The sequence below is a fragment of the Microchirus variegatus genome, assembly GCF_963457635.1.
Source record: "Microchirus variegatus genome assembly, chromosome: 5".
NCBI lineage: Eukaryota > Metazoa > Chordata > Actinopteri > Pleuronectiformes > Soleidae > Microchirus > Microchirus variegatus.
The window spans coordinates 4,415,509-4,438,229 of NC_139806.1; the positions used below are offsets into that span (position 1 = coordinate 4,415,509).

At 41.9% G+C, this 22,721-nt stretch overlaps 1 protein-coding gene across 3 annotated transcripts in view; it reads right to left on the minus strand.

The window, feature by feature from the left end:
• Window positions 1–22,721, minus strand: part of ctnnd2b (catenin (cadherin-associated protein), delta 2b) — a gene marked incomplete at both ends in the record, with an annotated part of 96,391 nt that overhangs the window by 17,686 nt on the left and 55,984 nt on the right. For all 3 annotated transcript variants that reach the window (XM_083889326.1, XM_083889325.1, XM_083889324.1), the window contains 7 exons: window positions 63–213; window positions 945–1,118; window positions 3,328–3,510; window positions 3,743–3,860; window positions 5,493–5,679; window positions 20,073–20,286; window positions 21,359–21,491. In XM_083889326.1, coding sequence (XP_083745452.1) covers window positions 63–213; window positions 945–1,118; window positions 3,328–3,510; window positions 3,743–3,860; window positions 5,493–5,679; window positions 20,073–20,286; window positions 21,359–21,491 — 1,160 coding nt within the window. The remainder of the gene's footprint in view (window positions 1–62; window positions 214–944; window positions 1,119–3,327; window positions 3,511–3,742; window positions 3,861–5,492; window positions 5,680–20,072; window positions 20,287–21,358; window positions 21,492–22,721) is intronic.

The following is a 22,721-nucleotide window of genomic DNA, read 5'->3' on the forward strand; positions in this document are numbered from 1 at the left end:
TCTCCCTTATGGAAGGGAAGATGCCTCTGAACATATTGCTTTGTTTTGAATGAACGTCTCACCGATGAGCTCCTTGTTCCTGATGTCCAGAGCCATGTTCCTCAGGGCAGTGGCCACGGCGCACACCACCCGATCGTTGTCTATCCTCAGCAGCTCCACCAGGATGGGCAAGCCTTTCTCCTTACGCACCGCAGCCCGGATATACACTGACCACTGGTGGAGGGGAGGGAGGAATGAGTGAGTACAGAAATGCAAGTTGCAGAAATCATAATCCAATTCAATTCCTGCATCGAGGTTTTGTTTATTACAACGCTGTAACCGTCCAAGGTTGACTCACCGCAAGCTACTAGATGGCAAAACAATGCTAACGACTGTGCTTTAAGAAAAAGTCTGACCCTACCCACAGTCCTCAGGTGTAATAGCAGTGTAATAGAACATTTTTCCAATATTTCCTTGCTCTGAATCCCACGATAAATGGTCGTGAATCATCCTGTCGCAGGTCAATAATATGGTTCCAGGCTTAATAACACCACTTTGTACAAGGATATTTTAAAATGCCAGTGGAGTAAAATGAACGACTTGCCTGGGCAATATTAAAGTCCATTTAAAGTTTGATGCTAATCCATCAGGGAGCTGACGATATTACAATTACAAAATTAAGAGGAAATATTTGATCTGCTACTGGCAGTCAAATATTTAGAGTCCAGTTTTTACTCCTTGTGTCTGAAACTCTGTCTTTCTCAGCAAATGGAGTTGCTCAGTTGTCATGGAGACGGCTTACTTGTTGCAGATAGTCTTTTGTATTTATCCGGCCCAGTGGGTGAGGTATTTTGTGCTATCACGCAGCAACAAACTATTGCACCTTTCAAAAATGCCCGTCTGGAAACCCCTGGAATTTAAAACCAATTCTACAGATGCCCTTTTACTATCACAAAGCTTCATACCTTCCAGCTGCCAGCAGCCAGGTTCTGCAGGGCCCCAGCTGCTCCCTCCAGGGTGTCGGGGTTGGAGCACTCAGACAGCAGCGTGAGGTAGGGCTTGACAATCGTGGGATGCCATAACATCTGGATGCCTTTCGGGGGCTCCGCCAAATCTGGAAACGGGCCGACACCGTCCCACTGTGGAAGACGAGACATAATTCAAGAGAGAAAAGGCACTTTGAATTCTGCATGAGGACAGGGTTGATAGTGGCGGGGGATGCCAGCTCAGTTCCCCCCAGGCAGGAACAGAAGATTTACTATTCATAAGCAAGTGCATAAATAAGCTGACATTCATCGGGGTGTGTGTGCGCGTCGTTCCTCTATCTCCTCTGTAATTTAAATCTGACATTTTGCGTCTGCGCTGACGATACATTTGGAAAACACAAACACACGCCGCACATAAATAACAATAGTCAAATTGTTGGCTCTTGAACACAGTGAATGTGAATCAATGCTCCCGGTGATGGACTGCAGTGCACTGATGAGTCCTAACCTTTAGTTACTTCAGGCAGAGACATTAAATGAGTCATTTACAATGCACTTATACACTAGCGTTCAAAAGTTTGGGGTCACTTAGAAATGTAGAAATACACTATATACATTGTTAATGTGGTAAACGACTATTCTAGCTGCAAACATCTGGTTTTTAATGGAATATGTACATAGGTGTATAGAGGCGCATTTCCAGTGTTCTAATGGTACATTGTGTTTGCTAATGGCGTTAGAAGACTATTGGATGATTAGAAAACCCTTGAAAACCCTTGTGCAATGATGTTAGCACAGCTGAAAACAGTTTTGCTGGTTCTTTGACGAAAGGGCAAAATTATTATTTTGAATAAAACATTTCTGTTTCTGTCTGTATTTCTAATCTCGTCAGTGTCTTGACTATATTTTCTATTCATTTTGCAACTCTTTTGATGAATAAAAGTCGGACTTTTAATGGAAAACACAAAAAATTGTATAGGTGACCCCAATCTTTTGAACGGTAGTGTACCTTCTCTCAGCCTTTTGTACTTTCTTTTTACTACACTCTTAGAAATAAGGGTTCCAAACGAGTTCTTCTACAAGGGCTGAGGTTCTACCTGGAACCATTTCCTTCTCAAAAACCATTTCCCGAAGAAAGGGTTTTTCAAGGGTTCTTGGTAACACTAATGGTTCCAGTAAGAACCATTTTGATCCAGAGAACCCTTTAAAACACCTTACCTGAATAAAGGGTTCTTGGTGGAACCCTCCAAAAGGGTTCCAGGTAGGAGCCAAAGCTGGGTTCTCCTATGAGGACAAGCCGAAGAACTTTACATGGTTCTACTTAGCACTTTTATTTCTAAGAGTGTACAACTCTACCCTTATAACTCCTCTCCTCCTCTCCTTTCCCCTCTCCTCCTCTCCTCTCCTCTAATTACTCCACAGTTTAGTTTCGCTCTCTCCAACAAGCTCCCAAATCCCTACTTCATGTTAATGGCCCACAGCTGCAGTGGAGTGGAGTCAGATAGAAGGTGGAGAGGAGTTGGTGAAGGATGGATAGAGGGAGGATGATGTGTTATCACCACAGGAGAGGTTATGATTTGTCCCTTTATTTCCTGATCCTGAGGTTAGTGGTAAGACCTCTTATCCCTCTGGTTTTACCTGGACACAAGGGGAGTTCGTATTTGGCTTTACTAAACAAAAGGGAGGCAAAAGCCCGGTTCATCACCATCATTATTTGTTTAAATATCCTGTCTTTGTTGGAAAAAGAGAGGTAAAAAAGCCTGCAGGGCTAATGAGCAATTCACCCTGATCTACCGGAAGGGTTGGGGCTTTAAATCCCCACAGCTTTGCTCCGAGTCGTAAAAAGACTTCTTCCACTCAAGCAGAATGTGACGCTGATTGCTCATTAGCATGACAAGAGGTTAGAGCCTACTCCAAGGAAGTGGTTTGGTTTCTGCCAATTCCTCGACTCAAAGAGAGCTCATTTTATCTGCTGAAGGCAGGATGGAACTCTGGCTTCTTGGCAACAGGAGGACAAACCCAGGAAATGCAGAGAGAGAGAGAGAGAGAGAAGGAAATTCAGTTTGGTTTCCTTTGAGTCTGAGCACAGACGATGAAACGTTTAAGCCACAGGTAAAAACCATACTCCTCTGATGTCGCCATGTGGATGATCGAGCCTTAGTCACGGACGTGACGTGGAAATAATCTGCTCGTCATCAGACGACAAAATGTGACGTCACAAATGTTCAAACGAGAACAAACGACGTGAACTGAACACATTTGGACGAGTACAACATCAAAGTGTACGCACTGTGGCGATCTAACTACGACGAACAAGTCAGGCTCTTTATCAAATATGTGAACTATGTGGAGATGTGCTCACCTGGTCGTGTCCTTTCTTTTTCTTCTTCTTCTTGCCCCAGCAGCCGGAACTCTCGCCGTCCTTCCCGCCGGTGTCACACAGCAGACCGTCCAGCTCCTCCGACCCCCCCTGCTGGCTGTGCGACGTCTCTGCGGCCAGACGGTACGACAAGTTCCTCAGGATGCACACGCAGTTCTCTACGGTCTGAGGGAGGAGAAAAGATACTGGGTACTGAGAGGACCAGGGTTAACACCTTAGTGGGAATCAAATTCAATGACTTCTCCAGGACTTTCCAAGACAAAGTTCGTCAAATTCAAGGGCCGCATGTGCTGACACTGCTTTACACACACACACACACACACACACACACACACACACACACACACACACACACACACACACACAGAGTTGGTGTATTTTGCGTGTGCGTTGTTACCTTGCTGTCGATCTCACTGCTCCCCAGAGCCGTCTGGATGACATAGAGCAGCGCGTCTGTCAGGCCTTCGCACTCCCTCATCCTCCTGCGAGCCTCTTCTCCTGCCGAGCTCACGTTCCTGTGACACACACACACACACACACACACAGCTCATCAATAAAGACTCTGAACACCAAGTCTTAGAAAAACCTACACACACTTCTTTGCGACATCATTTACCAGTGTTTTCTTAGACTATTTATGTAGCTGTGATGGTTAAGGTTGAATTGATCATGTGATTGACAGGGAAGAGATGGAAAAACAGAAAGAGACAAAGCAGAGAGAGGTGTGTGTGTGTGTGTGTGTGTGTGTGTGTGTGGGGCGACAGGGGTGTAGCAGGTGGCTGGTGATGGTAAACCAAAACCCGCCATGAAATATTCAATCTTTAATCAGACTCCCAGCATTCCCTAACGAGGCGTGAGAAAGATGAATTAGCCTGTCGAGTTTAGCGGGGCTGCAACACACACACACACACACACACACAATACCAGACACACACACACACACACAATACCAGACACACACTTCACAACATTTTAATACGTGTACAGGAATTTTTGTCTGCTGCCTGGTTTGTGTTTTGTGAGAGCAGGTGCGGACACACACACACACACACACACACACACACACACACACACACACACACACACACACACACACACACACACACACACACACACACACACACACACACACAATCATAGTGTTTTTATTTACAGTGCATGTGCATCTATCGCCGAGCCTTTAGCGCACAACGAGCAGCTGTTTGCCGCAAAATCCACACAGGACTGAGGCAGAAAAGGCTCCACTGTCAATCAAAAACTGGCTCCGCCCTTTCAGACGTTTGACTCCGAGAGAAGCTGAGCGTCCGTGAAAGCCAGCTATTTCTTTTGTAAGATAAGCTGTGTTGTCACATGGAGAAAACTCTACGGGAATACGAAAATCACGTAAGACTAACAACAATGTTGTTTTGTTTTTCTTTGTAAATGCTTAGTGTAAGTCTAGTTTTAATTAGTTTGAGTTTGAGTTTTTGTAATTGCAATTTTAGTAAGTTTTCTTAACACACAATTTAGTTTCCGTCAGCTATCATTTTTTTTAATCTCTAAACTCTTTTTTAACATTGCTTTATTTCGTAAGTTGTCAGTTTAGTTTAGTGTTGAAATGTAAACACATGAGAGCAGAGCTGCACCTTATGATCCTCGTCTGTAAGATGAAATATTTCCAAATGTCAAACCTCCACTTTTCAAATGTCATAAAAAAAAGAGAAATCCATTGATGCAGAATCATTAAAGCAAATGTATTTGTTCTCCGCGTTTTATCGTTCACCGCAGCTCTGACGACAGAAGCCAGATAAATCTAATAATGAGGCAAAGAGTACAAATACCTCCAGTTTTCAGGATTCTGTCAGTACGATTTGTCTTTGTTTTCCCCCCTCCCTTGTCAAATGTTTGACAGAGAGGAATCATTAGCAACATCAAATCAAATGATGAAATAATCTAATCATTAGGTACACTTTGTCAGGTTTAACAAGCTGTGGGAAACCCGTCAGCCACTGTGGACAAAACCTGGAGCTGCTGCAGCGCTTTGATGTTAAATCGGGGCTCAAAACCCTATCAAACATCAGGGTGAGGAGGTTAATAATGACTTTATTGTGTGTATTTGTCACCAACATCTCAGCTTCAGTGTAACATATCGAGGACGTCTCACTCACCGCAGACAGCCTGTGGCGTTGCGTAGGACCTGGGATGAGTGCAGCTGCAGCTTGCGGTCCTCCTGAGTGTGCGGGGACGTGTCCCAGCCTGAGTGAGGGATGATCACGGCGTTGGTCAGCACGGCCAGAGCGTCCTGGATGATGGGCATCTTCAGGGCGTCGCACGACGACAGGTTCCACAGGACGCCTGCAGGGGGCAGCGTGAGGACAGGAAGTCAAAGACCAAGCGACGCTTCAGGGTTATGTTTAATCTTACACTGATGCACTTTGACAGTGAGTTTAATCTCTAAGTTTGTGTGGCTTTGTAAAGTCACTCACTCACTCTCCCACACCAAAATCCATAGAGAAAACTGTCATTTTTTACAGCACAGCACTCTGGAGTCAGTGAATTCAAAAGTGTGATTCTGTGACTGTGGTGTTTGCTGTTCTTCGTTCACGTGAACCTGAGCGACACAAAGTTAGCGAACGAGGCGGCAGCAGAGCAGCGACTACTGTGTTACTGTGAGCTAAAAGTGAGGGTTTTCGCTATGGACTTTGGTGCACGAGAGCGAGCCGTGCACAACCTTATGTTTCCCGTCATAAAAAAAGGTGTCTAATGATGAGACAAAGCAACAAAGCACACAAAGCAAAAACCCTGGTATACTGCAGTACTACAGCAAAACTGAAAAAACCCTTATTCCTTGTTATATATGATTATTCGACCTGTTCCCCATTATTTTTATTGCTGCGCGTAGCAATTGTGCAGACGTGTGCATGCAAATGATATGTATGTATTTCCTGCTTTATTGTTATCTTTTAGTGAGTCTGAACGTTCAGTTTTTACTGCTAAATCTCCCACTGGGACGATAAAGTCTATCCTTTCTCTTCTGCGTCCACAAACGAGCGTCCAGGAATCATAACAACACCTAACCTGGCAACAAACACAGTTACACACACACACACACACACACACAACTATTAATTAGACGACCAGTGTCTCACAAAAGAGCGACACAAATGGCAAATGTTGTATATTTTTTCAACCATAACCTTTAATTTATTCCTGCATGTCGATGTTGCTGCTGTAAATAACGGAGAACAAAGGTGCAACAAAAGTTAATGAGGAGAAAATCCCTCTGCATCATCAGTCACAGCATCAACAACAAAGACGCTCAGACTTAAAGACTGAGTTTGTGTCTGACTTTCATCTCAGAGGAGCCCACGGAGCGTCTCTTCACGACAGGAAGCCATTTTCCTGCTCCAGACTGTAGAGTTCCACACAGAGCGTCGTGACGACCGTGACGTACGGAGGCTAATAGAGAGGCACGCGACTCACTGGTGACGGCAGTTAAAACAAGCGTTCTCCTCAGATTCCTTCAATTCAACATCGCATTGATGGAGCTCCTGAATTCCTTAAAAATTCCTTAAAATTATTACTTAAGAGATTTGCAAATATTTTCAACGGATCCTTGTTCAGGGCGACGCCGACTATTATGATGGTAAATTTCAAGTAATTCCGAGATACTTTTTGTTTTTGAGAAGAAAGTCAGCTCACTGTCAAAGTGCATCAGGGCAAATGGATAATTTCCTGAATTTCAAAAATTCCTGAAAATTATTCCTTAAGATATTTGCAAATATTTTCAACGGATCCTTGTTCAGGGCGATGCCGACTATTATGATGGTAAATTTCAAGTAATTCCGAGATACTTTTTGTGTTTGAGAAGAAAGTCAGCTCACTGTCAAAGTGCATCAAGGCAATGGATGATTTCCTGAATTTCAAAAATTCCTTAAAATTATTCCTTAAGAGATTTGTAAATATTTTCAACGGATCCTTGTTCAGGGCAACGCCGACTATAATGATGGTAAATTTCAAGTAATTCCGAGATACTTTTTGTTTTTGAGAAGAAAGTCAGCTCACTGTCAAAGTGCATCAGGGCAAATAGATCATTTCCTGAATTTCAAAAAGTAATTAAAATTATTCCTTAAGAGATATGCGAATATTTTCAACGGATCCTTGTTCAGGATGATAACGACTATTATGATGGTAAATTTCAAGTAATTCTGAGATACTTTTTGTTTTTGAGAAGAAAGTCAGCTCACTGTCAAAGTGCATCAGGGCAAATGGATCATTTCCTGAATTTCAAAAATTCCTTAAAATTATTCCTTAAGAGATTTGTAAATATTTTCAACGGATCCTTGTTCAGGGCGACGCCGACTATTATGATGGTAAATTTCAAGTCATTCCGAGATACTTTTTGTTTTTGAGAAGAAAGTCAGCTCACTGTCAAAGTGCATCAGGGCAAATGGATAATTTCCTGAATTTCAAAAATTCCTTAAAATTATTCCTTAAGATATTTGCAAATATTTTCAACGGATCCTTGTTCAGGGCGATGCCGACTATTATGATGGTAAATTTCAAACCATTCCGAGATACTTTATGTTTTTTTGAAAAAAGTCAGCTCTGTCAAAGTGCATCAGGGCAAATGGATGATTTCCTGAATTTCAAAAATTCCTTAAAATTATTCCTTAAGAGATTTGTAAATATTTTCAACGGATCCTTGTTCAGGGCGACGCCGACTATAATGATGGTAAATTTCAAGTAATTCCGAGATCCTTTTTGTTTTTGAAAAGAAAGTCAGCTCACTGTCAAAGTGCATCAGGGCAAATAGATCATTTCCTGAATTTCAAAAAGTAATTAAAATTATTCCTTAAGAGATATGCGAATATTTTCAACGGATCCTTGTTCAGGATGATAACGACTATTATGATGGTAAATTTCAAGTAATTCTGAGATACTTTTTGTTTTTGAGAAGAAAGTCAGCTCACTGTCAAAGTGCATCAGGGCAAATGGATCATTTCCTGAATTTCAAAAATTCCTTAAAATTATTCCTTAAGAGATTTGTAAATATTTTCAACGGATCCTTGTTCAGGGCAACGCCGACTATAATGATGGTAAATTTCAAGTAATTCCGAGATACTTTTTGTTTTTGAGAAGAAAGTCAGCTCACTGTCAAAGTGCATCAGGGCAAATAGATCATTTCCTGAATTTCAAAAAGTAATTAAAATTATTCCTTAAGAGATATGCGAATATTTTCAACGGATCCTTGTTCAGGATGATAACGACTATTATGATGGTAAATTTCAAGTAATTCTGAGATACTTTTTGTTTTTGAGAAGAAAGTCAGCTCACTGTCAAAGTGCATCAGGGCAAATGGATGATTTCCTGAATTTCAAAAATTCCTTAAAATTATTCCTTAAGAGATTTGTAAATATTTTCAACGGATCCTTGTTCAGGGCGACGCCGACTATAATGATGGTAAATTTCAAGTAATTCCGAGATCCTTTTTGTTTTTGAAAAGAAAGTCAGCTCACTGTCAAAGTGCATCAGGGCAAATAGATCATTTCCTGAATTTCAAAAAGTAATTAAAATTATTCCTTAAGAGATATGCGAATATTTTCAACGGATCCTTGTTCAGGATGATAACGACTATTATGATGGTAAATTTCAAGTAATTCTGAGATACTTTTTGTTTTTGAGAAGAAAGTCAGCTCACTGTCAAAGTGCATCAGGGCAAATGGATAATTTCCTGAATTTCAAAAATTCCTTAAAATTATTCCTTAAGATATTTGCAAATATTTTCAACGGATCCTTGTTCAGGGCGATGCCGACTATTATGATGGTAAATTTCAAACCATTCCGAGATACTTTATGTTTTTTTGAAAAAAGTCAGCTCTGTCAAAGTGCATCAGGGCAAATGGATGATTTCCTGAATTTCAAAAATTCCTTAAAATTATTCCTTAAGAGATTTGTAAATATTTTCAACGGATCCTTGTTCAGGGCGACGCCGACTATAATGATGGTAAATTTCAAGTAATTCCGAGATCCTTTTTGTTTTTGAAAAGAAAGTCAGCTCACTGTCAAAGTGCATCAGGGCAAATGGATCATTATCTGAATTTCAAAAATTCATGAAAATTATTCCTGAAGAGTTTTGCAAATATTTTCAACAGATCCTTGTTCAGGGTGATGCCGACTATTATGATGGTAAATTTCAAGTAATTCCGAGATACTTTTTGTGTTTGAGAAGAAAGTCAGCTCACTGTCAAAGTGCATCAAGGCAATGGATGATTTCCTGAATTTCAAAAATTCCTTAAAATTATTCCTTAAGAGATTTGTAAATATTTTCAACGGATCCTTGTTCAGGGCGACGCCGACTATTATGATGGTAAATTTCAAGTCATTCCCAGATACTTTTTGTTTTTGGAAAGAAAGTCAGCTCACTGTCAAAGTGCATCAGGGCAAATGGATAATTTCCTGAATTTCAAAAATTCCTTAAAATTATTCCTTAAGAGATTTGTAAATATTTTCAACGGATCCTTGTTCAGGGCAACGCCGACTATAATGATGGTAAATTTCAAGTAATTCCGAGATACTTTTTGTTTTTGAGAAGAAAGTCAGCTCACTGTCAAAGTGCATCAGGGCAAATAGATCATTTCCTGAATTTCAAAAAGTAATTAAAATTATTCCTTAAGAGATATGCGAATATTTTCAACGGATCCTTGTTCAGGATGATAACGACTATTATGATGGTAAATTTCAAGTAATTCTGAGATACTTTTTGTTTTTGAGAAGAAAGTCAGCTCACTGTCAAAGTGCATCAGGGCAAATGGATCATTTCCTGAATTTCAAAAATTCCTTAAAATTATTCCTTAAGAGATTTGTAAATATTTTCAACGGATCCTTGTTCAGGGCGACGCCGACTATTATGATGGTAAATTTCAAGTCATTCCGAGATACTTTTTGTTTTTGAGAAGAAAGTCAGCTCACTGTCAAAGTGCATCAGGGCAAATGGATAATTTCCTGAATTTCAAAAATTCCTTAAAATTATTCCTTAAGATATTTGCAAATATTTTCAACGGATCCTTGTTCAGGGCGATGCCGACTATTATGATGGTAAATTTCAAACCATTCCGAGATACTTTATGTTTTTTTGAAAAAAGTCAGCTCTGTCAAAGTGCATCAGGGCAAATGGATGATTTCCTGAATTTCAAAAATTCCTTAAAATTATTCCTTAAGAGATTTGTAAATATTTTCAACGGATCCTTGTTCAGGATGATAACGACTATTATGATGGTAAATTTCAAGTAATTCCGAGATCCTTTTTGTTTTTGAAAAGAAAGTCAGCTCACTGTCAAAGTGCATCAGGGCAAATAGATCATTTCCTGAATTTCAAAAAGTAATTAAAATTATTCCTTAAGAGATATGCGAATATTTTCAACGGATCCTTGTTCAGGATGATAACGACTATTATGATGGTAAATTTCAAGTAATTCTGAGATACTTTTTGTTTTTGAGAAGAAAGTCAGCTCACTGTCAAAGTGCATCAGGGCAAATGGATCATTTCCTGAATTTCAAAAATTCCTTAAAATTATTCCTTAAGAGATTTGTAAATATTTTCAACGGATCCTTGTTCAGGGCGACGCCGACTATTATGATGGTAAATTTCAAGTCATTCCCAGATACTTTTTGTTTTTGAGAAGAAAGTCAGCTCACTGTCAAAGTGCATCAGGGCAAATGGATAATTTCCTGAATTTCAAAAATTCCTTAAAATTATTCCTTAAGATATTTGCAAATATTTTCAACGGATCCTTGTTCAGGGCGATGCCGACTATTATGATGGTAAATTTCAAGTCATTCCCAGATACTTTTTGTTTTTGAGAAGAAAGTCAGCTCACTGTCAAAGTGCATCAGGGCAAATGGATAATTTCCTGAATTTCAAAAATTCCTTAAAATTATTCCTTAAGATATTTGCAAATATTTTCAACGGATCCTTGTTCAGGGCGATGCCGACTATTATGATGGTAAATTTCAAACCATTCCGAGATACTTTATGTTTTTTTGAAAAAAGTCAGCTCTGTCAAAGTGCATCAGGGCAAATGGATGATTTCCTGAATTTCAAAAATTCCTTAAAATTATTCCTTAAGAGATTTGTAAATATTTTCAACGGATCCTTGTTCAGGGCGACGCCGACTATAATGATGGTAAATTTCAAGTAATTCCGAGATCCTTTTTGTTTTTGAAAAGAAAGTCAGCTCACTGTCAAAGTGCATCAGGGCAAATGGATCATTATCTGAATTTCAAAAATTCATGAAAATTATTCCTGAAGAGTTTTGCAAATATTTTCAACAGATCCTTGTTCAGGGTGATGCCGACTATTATGATGGTAAATTTCAAGTAATTCCGAGATACTTTTTGTGTTTGAGAAGAAAGTCAGCTCACTGTCAAAGTGCATCAAGGCAATGGATGATTTCCTGAATTTCAAAAATTCCTTAAAATTATTCCTTAAGAGATTTGTAAATATTTTCAACGGATCCTTGTTCAGGGCGACGCCGACTATTATGATGGTAAATTTCAAGTCATTCCCAGATACTTTTTGTTTTTGGAAAGAAAGTCAGCTCACTGTCAAAGTGCATCAGGGCAAATGGATCATTTCCTGAATTTCAAAAATTCCTTAAAATTATTCCTTAAGAGATATGCGAATATTTTCAACGGATCCTTGTTCAGGATGATAACGACTATTATGATGGTAAATTTCAAGTCATTCCGAGATACTTTTTGTTTTTGAGAAGAAAGTCAGCTCACTGTCAAAGTGCATCAGGGCAAATGGATCATTTCCTGAATTTCAAAAATTCCTTTTTTTCTCTCTCTCTCTCTCGCTCTCTCACTCACACTCACACTCACTCACACTCACTCACACTCACTCACACTCACACACGCACACGCACGCACACGCACACGCACACGCACACGCACACACAGGTTTGCGCAGCTGTTCTTCTCAGGACACTGCATTGATTTCCATTCACCTGGACACTCACCTTCACCATAACTCATTCAAATAAATCTTAAGCCCTAAACTGAACCAATTCCTTCAGAAATGAGTGTTCTGCCTCATTAGGACCAGGTTTCTGGTCTCCATCATGACAACACACACACACACACACATATATATATAGAGAGAGTGATAACCTTGAAGTTGTATAAAAAAAGACGTCATAATTCCCGCTGACCTTCATCATCGAGTGTCTCGGTCCTGACGCGTGTGCTGCTGTAATGACATGTTTGTGCATCTGAGAGTGTCATATCTGCACTCACCTGCCTCTGCCTCTGTTGTAATTGCAGCTGAAGTTAAGGGTAAAACACCCTCTACACTTAGATATATGTGTGTGTGTGTGTGTGTGTGTGTGTGTGTGTGTGTGTGTAATAATGTGTCCTCTCTGTTGTTCACCCTTGGCCGAACAGCGACTGTGTAATTACAGCTTCTGTTATCTGTCTTTGTGAGTTTGTATGAAATTGTCTGTACGTGTGTGTGTGTGTGTGTGTGTGCGATGGACAGATCAGTCTTCCCTCCCTTTGTTAAAGGCAGCGGTGTCTGTTTGTGGTCAGGGTGACCAGGTTTTTAACGGCCGTAGCCTCTGGCTTCATAATTAGCCTGATCTGTCATGTCAGCAAAATTGTTCCCCCCCCCCCCCGTCTCGTCTCCTTATCTCGCCGTGTTCAGCAGGACAAACAAGAAGGTGGACTCTGGGGTAATCTTTATTTATTTATTTATTTATTTAATCATTCTAAATGACCTTGATTTCTATGTTTGGGAGCGAACTGTTGTTTTATTTAAAGTCCGACATGGTTCAGGCACTTAACATGCGCTAACGCGTGGCGCGTTCCCATGACGACTGGCCGGAAAAAGACGTGCGTGACGTCATGTTCACGTGGCGCCCGATTGTAAAAAATGAGTCTCTAAAGTAATGCAAAACTTTAAAAACAGAGGCACACATACGCAGTACACAGGTACGCTGGTTATTTGTAGCGCTGCTCTTTTCCTTTAATAAACAGACCGCTCCGTTCAACTGTAGGTGCGCTAAGCGGCGCAAAAGGAGCTAACGCAGTTAACGGAGCTAACGCAGTTAATGGAGCTAACGCATTAACGGAGCTAACGCATTAACGGATTTAACGCAGTTAACGGAACTAACGCAGTTAACGGAGCTAACGCAGTTAACGGAGCTAACTGGTAAACGACGCCTGGACTCCGGTGCCGCGGCGTTTAAACATGACGTCGCGCACGTCTTTTTCTGGTCAGTCGTCATGGACATGTGTAAATGCGTTGACATTGACGGTGTTAACGTGCCCATCGCTATCAAAAATACTTCAGTATTGTCGCCTATTTAGCCACAAATGCGAGAATAAAGTCATAATGTTACGAGAAAACAGCTGTCATAGTGTAGTGCTGTTAATTGGTGGTCTAGTAAATTTGTTAAACACTGTATTATGTGTAGTTTCTTCGATATCTGTCGATAAACTCTCCTGATTCTGCCGACCACAGCTTTAGAGCTGCAGTATGTAACTTTGGCTGCTGCACGATAAATCATTAAAAACAACTACACGTGATCTCATTTCTAAATGATAACGATTTTTTCTGCATTTTACTTCACGAGCTGCATCGCAAATAAACGATCCGATATAGAAGCGCCTTTAGGTCACGTGATTCCTCTGTTAAAGGATGAGATTTTGAGACGTTTCCTTCGCTAAATGTCGGCGACGAACGCGCGTTTTTCGGGATTGTTTTCAGTCTTTCCGAGTGAAATAAATCCACTTCCTGTGTGCAGCGCGTGGAGCTGATGTTCATCATTTCATCGTCAAAGTTTCACTCGTGGAGTAGTTTATCGTGAGCCGGTCGTATTGATATTCTTTCCCTTTCTTTTTAAACCACAGACATGATGTCATGATGCAGCTGCAAAAAAAAAAAAGAAAGAGATGTTTTTTCATTAGTGAAGGAAAAAAAGAGAGAAAAGTCAGCTGTTAGCCAGGGTGGCTTCTCGCTGTGCAGAGAAATGACATCATCCATCTGAGGTGAGAGGCTGAGGGATTTTATCTTTGTGTGTGTGTGTGTGTGTGTGTGTGTGTGTGCGTGTGTGTGTGTCCTCTCACAATAATTCCTGCTAATGTGAACATACACACACTTTTATATCCTTGTGAGGACACATCATCAATAGATAACACATTCCCTATCGCTTTTAGCACTTTTTTTAGTGGTGTAAAAAAGATTCTCAAACTGTGGTGGCTACGTGAGCTCCCTCTCCTGGAGTTCCTGTTCTACTGCATATACACTACTAAGGGTATGTGATCGCAGTGTCACCGGTATATTCGCAAACACGTCCGGTGTGCAAAGCCCTTTAACCTTCAAGCCAAGTCTTAATCCTGGAAAAAAAAAGCCCTTATTCTTAGATAATTCTTATCTTGGCCCTAAACTTTCCTCAGGAAGGAGGTTCTGACTCATTAGGACCAGGTTTTGGTCTCCATGAGGACTTCTGGTCCTGACAAGGTCAGTGTTCACACACACACACACACACACACACACACACACACACACACACACACACACACACAGAGTGGTGAGTGTGTGACAGATGAAGGAGGTTAATTGCCTCAGCCTTACATCATGAGTGGCAGCAGGAGGTTATGAATGCGCCGCTCGATGAAGGGAGGGGGGAATGAACATGGTGGCGATCGCTCTTTTGTCTCTGAAGCCATTTCCCCTCCCGTTTCTCATTTGCGACAGAATTTAATTTCTGTGCTGAACGGCGACATCGCAGCACGTCTTAAACGAATAAACGCGTTTGTTTTGACGGCTCTCTCTGAGTGATCCAATCTAAGTTTAAGACTTTTCAAAAAAACTGAAGTTTCCATTAAATGTATCACACAGTTTAATAGAATTTTAAAATATTCTTTTTCCTCCACTGTTAAGCAAATATTTGGACTTACTGTAGGAATTAAGTTAACTGTTCACACTGAATGTGATTAAAATGTGTTCCATACAGCGGTCAAAATAAAGACCTGTCTCAAACGCCTTCTCTGGTTCTTTGGCACCTTTCTTTGGTTCTTTACCACCCTTCTCTGGTTCTTTAGCACCCTTCTCTGGTTCTTTGGCACCCTTCTCTGGTTCTTTACCACCCTTCTCTGGTTCTTTACCACCCTTCTCTGGTTATTTGGTACCCTTCTCCGGTTCTTTACCACCCTTCTCCGGTTCTTTACCACCCTTCTCTGGTTCTTTTGTAACCTTCTCTGGTTGGCTGCACCAAAACCGAGCCATTCCACTCAAGAAGGGTGCCAAAGAATGGAAGGGTTAGTTATTTTGGCACTATTCCCTAATGGAAACGCAAAAAAAACTTCATCCATGCTATACCAAAACCGAGCCATTCCACTTCCGCTTATATGAATGTTTTCATGTCCACTACCGTCTGTCTACACGATGCAAACATCGTCACTCACCAGAATCTACAGATTTACATGACTGTTGATCATCAAACCAAAGACACTGAAGGACAACAACAACAACAACAACCTTGTTTGTGATGTATTTTTCTGCCCTCAAGCAAAGTGCACGTGAGCGAATTAATTTGTGTGTTCTTGTACTTGTCACTTCTTTGGGACCTCATTCTGTCATAAACACTGACCTTGTCAGGACCAGTGGTCCTCATAGAGACGAAAAACCCGGTTGAGATTTGAATTATGGTTAAGGTGAAGGGGAAAAGCTTTGTTTGGTGTGTGCAAATGAACGGACGTCAAACGCCGCGTCCTGAGAAGAACAGAAGCCTCGGTGTATGTTTGTGTTGTGTTGTATCTACCGAGGCAGGTTGACTCCCGACTGTGATCCTGATTCAAAATGCTCACCAGGGAGAGAGATGAAGGGAAAGAATGGAAAAGGGGGGGAGACAGAGAAAGGCAAAGAGGACAGAAAAGAGAAAGCAACAGGAAGAGAAGTGAAGACCAATTATGAAAACCTAACCACAGAGGGACAGAGACGCCGAAAAATGGAGAGAGAGAATTATTTCCTCTGGGTCCATGAGAGAGTGGTGGTGGTGGTGGTGGGGGGGGGGGGTCACAGTGTGTCTGCGTCCGGTCGGTCGTTCAGCTGATTAATTTGTGACAGGAGGGATTTCTGTGCTCCGTGCCTTGAATTGCTGCTCTAATTTATATGGTAATCTTCTTTAAGACTCCAGCCGCATACAAAAAACCCTTTTATTTCCATCTCCGCCAAGTCAAAACCCTTTCCCCTTATATTCACTTCCACATGTATGAATATTATGTAAATGCACAGAGCACATGTGGGTTAAATATGTGCGGGGGGGGGGGATGTGAGGACACCGATAAAGACTCTCGACTCCAGCAGGGTGTGAGACGGGTGTCTCAGATTACCGCGGAAATCGTTTGTCCCCTCACCAGAATCTCATGTCACCCTGGTGTGGAAGTGCTGCTGTAAATAATTAACAATTTAGATCGCGAGCGCGTCAAGGGCAGCGTTTGTGAGACAAATCGACAGTCGTTGGGTTTTGTGTGGAGTTTTGGATTCATACTTTCTGAACATGCGAGTTCCGTTGTGATGTAAATGTCATCTGTTTTCCAATGACATCCATAGATCCTATGTGAGCATGCGTGAGTACTCAACATTTCCGTTACCATGCGGACTACGCAAGCTCCACATGGTGTCCACCAACCAGACTCTGATAAGCAGAGAGGTTACTCAACAAACTTTCATTAACTCAAGACTACGCTGTATACTTGGAATCTGTCGGCCCAGGAAGATTAGTAATCAGGAATTACTAGAGAGAACAGGCCAGGAACTGGTGGAAGTCACCATTAAAAGAAGGGGATGGGCCACACCCTACAAAAGCCTCCTGCATCCATCAATAGATTGGCCTTTGAGTGGAATCCTCAAGGGAAGGAGCAGTGTCAACAAGGACTTAACTAGAGCCAAAACCTCCTGACCGGAAGCGGTGGAGACACTTCACTAAGGCCCTATGCTCCCGGACGGGCGAAGTAGATTAAGTCAACCAGAGAGGTTACGCAAGGACATCTAACTGCCCACAACTGTGCAAAGAACACAAGGATCAACTCATGGACAGTGACCGAGTAAGAATGGAAGGAACATTGAGGCACTGACGCAGTCTTTATGTAAATGGATCCATGACCATGTGATATCCCCGATTGATTCTCAAGATTCCCATGTTTACATCATCGGAAAAACTCGAGGTAGCTGTACGGTCTGAGTTGGTTGTGTAGACTTGCACACCAAAGTCCTGATCAGTCATGGAGACAGCACTAATCTCCTGAAAGACAGCATAGACAGATGACTCTGATGACCCCAACCAAAGGACCTGGATCACCTTTGACCTGAAGACGGTGGAGATATTGAGTGATTCCTGTGATCCTAAGGTTGAGCAAAGACCCTGTCTTCATATGTCTTCATATCTCTGCCTGAAGAGCTTCGCTAGGTTTTGCTTATGACGTGAATGTCCTTATACTCATGTCTATGAACCTTTTTTTGGACAAATTAGTTCTGTGGTCAAAAACAACCAGAACACTAGCGTCTCTCTCTTTTAGCTAAATATCTGTCACATTTCTACCGCGATATCTTGCATTTTTTATCCAAACACAGTCAGCAGTGCTCACGCTGGTGCTCTTAGTTAGTCACCTGTTGGACAGTCATGCCATGAACAGACAGTGGGGCCTTGCATTTGTAGATAGATGTTTGGAGGAATATGTCCCACTAGGACACTGGTGCAATTAAAACCCCACTTCTGCGAAGCAGAAGTGACCACATTCTTGTTTTCCGACATGTCAAGCGACCGTGCTTCTTCGCGCAGGTCTACAGATGAGATGGTTTCATGAGCGCGGGTGAGAAAAATCAATTTTTCTCATCTGGTTCCTGGAATGAATAAACCCCACCAGGGGATTCTGGATGTAAATAAGTAAAGAGTGATATTCCTCTCTGCTTCTGGAGGTGAACGTTCTATTCACTGTGACCATTACCATGTAGCAGTCAAGATGTGAACAGTAAAAGCTGTCAAAAAATATTGGTATACGGCGTTCGCTGGTCATCCTTTAACTCCTTTACAACCCAGATCTGAGTGGGTTTAGAACCTCGAACTAATGAATCCCTGGTTTTTTTTTACGATACAGATGATATTTATGTGTTTTTACAGACAGAGAATATAAATCTGCGGTGGATACTGGAGTGCAGTGCAGCCGACAACACAGAAGCTCAGTCAACAGCACTTGATGAAGGCTGGGAAACAGACAAGAGGTAAACAACTGTGTGTGTGTGTAAATAGGAAAAGAGTGTGCGCCGCGCTCGCTTTGTTTGTGTGTTTCGAGACTGAATCTTCTGGTGTTTACATGAGAGGGACCTCTGGGTCTGTGTCTGCAGGTGTACACAAATAAAATTACACTTCCTTTCAGGTGCTCTGGTACGTTTATCCAGTCATCACTTATTATTTGCAGAGCAGTGAGGGCAGTTTTCAAAACAAATCCGTAAGAATAGCTTTACACAAGTGTCAAAAGTGATATTTTTTTCTAGGATATGAAGGCCGGGGGGTTTTCTTTGACATATTAGTCAATTATTCCTCTGTTTAATTCAATTTACAACAAATAATTAGTGCTGGGCGTCAACGTTAACACACGTTAAAGCATGACGCGTTTCCATGACGACTGACTGGAAAAAAGTTGTGCGTGACGTCATGTTTACGTGACTCCCGAATGTTAAAATGAGTCTCTAAAGTAACGCTAAACTTTAAAAACAGAGGCACACATGCGCAGTACACAGGTATGCTGGTTATTTGTAGCGCTGCTCTTTTCGTTTAATAAACAGACCGCTACAGTTCAACTGTAGGCGCGCTAACGGCGCTAAAGGAGCTAAAGGAGCTAACCTAAACGGTGCCTGGACTCCGGTGCTGCGGCCCATAAACATGACGTCACGTGCATTTCCGGTCAGTCGTCATGGAAACACATCAACATTAACGCCGTTTCCATGTTCGACTAGTGGCGCGCTAACAGCGCTAAAGGAGCCAACACAGCTAACAGAGCTAACGTAAATGGTGCCTGGACTCCAGTGCTGCGGCCCGTAAACATGACGTCACGCGCATCCTTTTCCGGTCAGTTGTCATGGAAACACATCAACATTAACGCCGTTTCCATGTTCGGCTAGTGGCGCGCTAACAGCGCTAAAGGAGCCAACACAGCTAACAGAGCTAACGTAAACGGTGCCTGGACTCCGGTGCTGCGGCCCGTAAACATGACGTCACGCGCATCCTTTTCCGGTCAGTCGTCATGGAAACACATCAACATTAACGCCGTTTCCATGTTCGGCTAGTGGCGCGCTAACAGCGCTAAAGGAGCCAACACAGCTAACAGAGCTAACGTAAACGGTGCCTGGACTCCGGTGCTGCGGCCCGTAAACATGACGTCACGCGCATCCTTTTCCGGTCAGTCGTCATGGAAACGATACAACATTAACGCCGTTTCCATGTTCGACTGGTGGCGCGCTAACATTGCTAAAGGAGCTAACAGAGCTAACATAAACGGTGCCTGGACTCCGGTGCCGCGGCACGTAATCATGGAAATGTTTGAAGCGTTAATGGCGTTAACGTTGACGTCTTTCCATTCTACATGATGAACACACAGTTCAGTGGAATCATTGGGATCTTACTTCCTGATATTCACCAGAGCTGCTGCCACTTATTCAGTTACAAAAAACAAAAATATCTTACCTGTGAGCAGCTCTCTGATCTCCACGTCCGTGGTTTTCCTGAGCAGTCGGACCAGCGCGGGAATGCCTCCGCAGTTCTTCAGGGCGATCTTGTTGTCGTCGTTGGCTTTGCCGTACACCAGGTTCCTCAGCGCTCCGCAGGCGCTGCGGTGGACGTCGGTCATCCGGTGGTCCAACAGGTCCACCAGCAGCTGGATGCCACCCTGCCGCCGGATCTGAGGGCAGAGGGCGGAGGAGGGAATATAATACGCCGCGTCTGTTATATCAGCAGCTAAACGAGTAGCCCAAAATATCTGGTTTCTTTATTTAAAAATAAAACCCCAAAAAAACAGCTTTTCTGAGTGCAGAGGTTTTCCGAACCTCTCTGCTTTATTTAATACAGACACAGAGACGATGAAGGACAGACTGAGTCTCCTTCATACACAACCACAAACACAGTTAAGTGAAGGAGACAGAACATCCTGCACGTGTCCTTCGTTGCCCGACGCAGAGGTGAATCGACTATCGGCTGATGCATTGTGGGTGAAAGTCTTTAACTGGACCATGATTCAGAATTTTAATTTTTAAAAGTAAAAGCTACTCAAGTAATAAGCTTGGCAATGAATGTGTCTACAGAATCAGCCACATTTAAAGTTAATTTAAAATAACAAATGAACAGAAATCTGTCTTTTAAATGACTTTACATGAGTGTGGCTCAATCTGACGGTAATTTATGAGTATTTTTTTTTCAATTTATGAAATTAATGTGGTCCAATATCCAATCCAATCCGACTTTATCCGTAGAAAAAGCACTTTAAAACATCCACAGTGGACCAAAGTGCTGTGCAGAATAATAAATAAAACACACAAAAAATAAAAGGCATAGAAGCTCACATGAGGCGATAGGATTATCTCCGAAACAACTAACATAAATTAAAAGACGTGCAGTGCAAAGGATAACCTATAATTTGCTTCAGAAATAATCTATTAAATGTATGATATACATATTCAAATGAATTTATTCATATTTGAACCTTTTTTTTTTTTTTTTTTTTAACATTGACTCAGGTGATCGTTGTGTTTCTTTAGACCAGAGGAGAAAACATGGCCGTCAGCAGGGACCAAAGTCCATGGATAAAATCTGCATTTTTAGCTCACATTAGCACAGGAGATGCTACACAACATTTAGTCGGTTTGTGTCACTTAGGTAAAGAAGAAGGAAGGGTTTTGGAAGGATCAGGGCAGGTTTGAGACCATCCATGCAGAGTTTTTGACAAAAACCAGACTCCCTGTGTGAGTTTTCTGTACCTCTGACTTGGTCTTGTTGTCTCCAAAGCAGAGGTGCTGGAGGTAGGCAGCAGCGTTGGACTGGACTGAAGGGAACTGATGCTGCAACATCTGGATCACCTCTGGCAGCTCCGGATCCCTCCAGCCGAACTCCCTACAGAGACACAAAGAGAGGCGGTTTGTTTGTGTGTGTGTGTGTAGTCCTGTAGTCCTGTAGTACTCATGGAGACCAAAACCTGGGCCTAACGAGAACTGTATTTTGTTACCTCTTTAGGACTTTTCGTGGTATAAACACTGACCTTGTCAGGACCAAAACCTGGTCCTAATGAGGCAGAACATCCTTTTTTAAGAACTGGTTTGCATGTGTGTGTATTTTGTCTGGTCCTCACAACTTAAAAGGTTCTGGGAAAGGTTCTCTAAAGGTCGCATGAAGGTAATGTTCGGGGAACGTTCTGGAAACCTTTGGAGAACGTTCTCCAAAGGTCGTATGCAGGTTGTGACAAAATTGGAACCAAAATGTGCAACCAAAAACTAACGTTAGGGGAACGTTCTGGAAACCTTTAGAGAACGTTCTCCAAAGGTCGTATGAAGGTTGTGACAAAATGGGAACCAAAATGTGCAACCAAAAACTAACGTTAGGGGAACGTTCTGGAAACCTTTAGAGAACGTTCTCCAAAGGTCGTATGAAGGTTGTGACAAAATGGGAACCAAAATGTGCAACCAAAAACTAACGTTAGGGGAACGTTCTGGGAACCTTAAGAGAACGTTCCCCAAAGGTCGTATGAAGGTTGTGACAAAATGGGAACCAAAATGTGCAACCAAAAACTAACGTTAAGGGAACGTTCTGGGAACCTTTAGGGAACGTTCTCCAAAGGTCGTATGAAGGTTGTGACAAAATGGGAACCAAAATGTGCAACCAAAAACGAACGTTCTGGGAACCTTTAGAGAACGTTCTCCAAAGGTCGTATGCAGGTAGTGACAAAATGGGAACCAAAATGTGCAACCAAAAACTAACGTTAAGGGAACGTTCTGGGAACCTTTAGGGAACGTTCTCCAAAGGTCGTAAGAAGGTTGTGACAAAATGGGAACCAAAATGTGCAACCAAAAACTAACGTTAGGGGAACGTTCTGGGAACCTTTAGAGAACGTTTTCCAAAGGTCGTATGAAGGTTGTGACAAAATGGGAACCAAACTGTGCAACCAAAAACGAACGTTCTGGGAACCTTTAGAGAACGTTCTCCAAAGGTCGTATGCAGGTAGTGACAAAATGGGAACCAAAATGTGCAACCAAAAACTAACGTTAGGGGAACGTTCTGGGAACCTTGAGAGAACGTTCTCCAAAGGTCATATGAAGGTTGTGACAAAATGGGAACCAAAATGTGCAA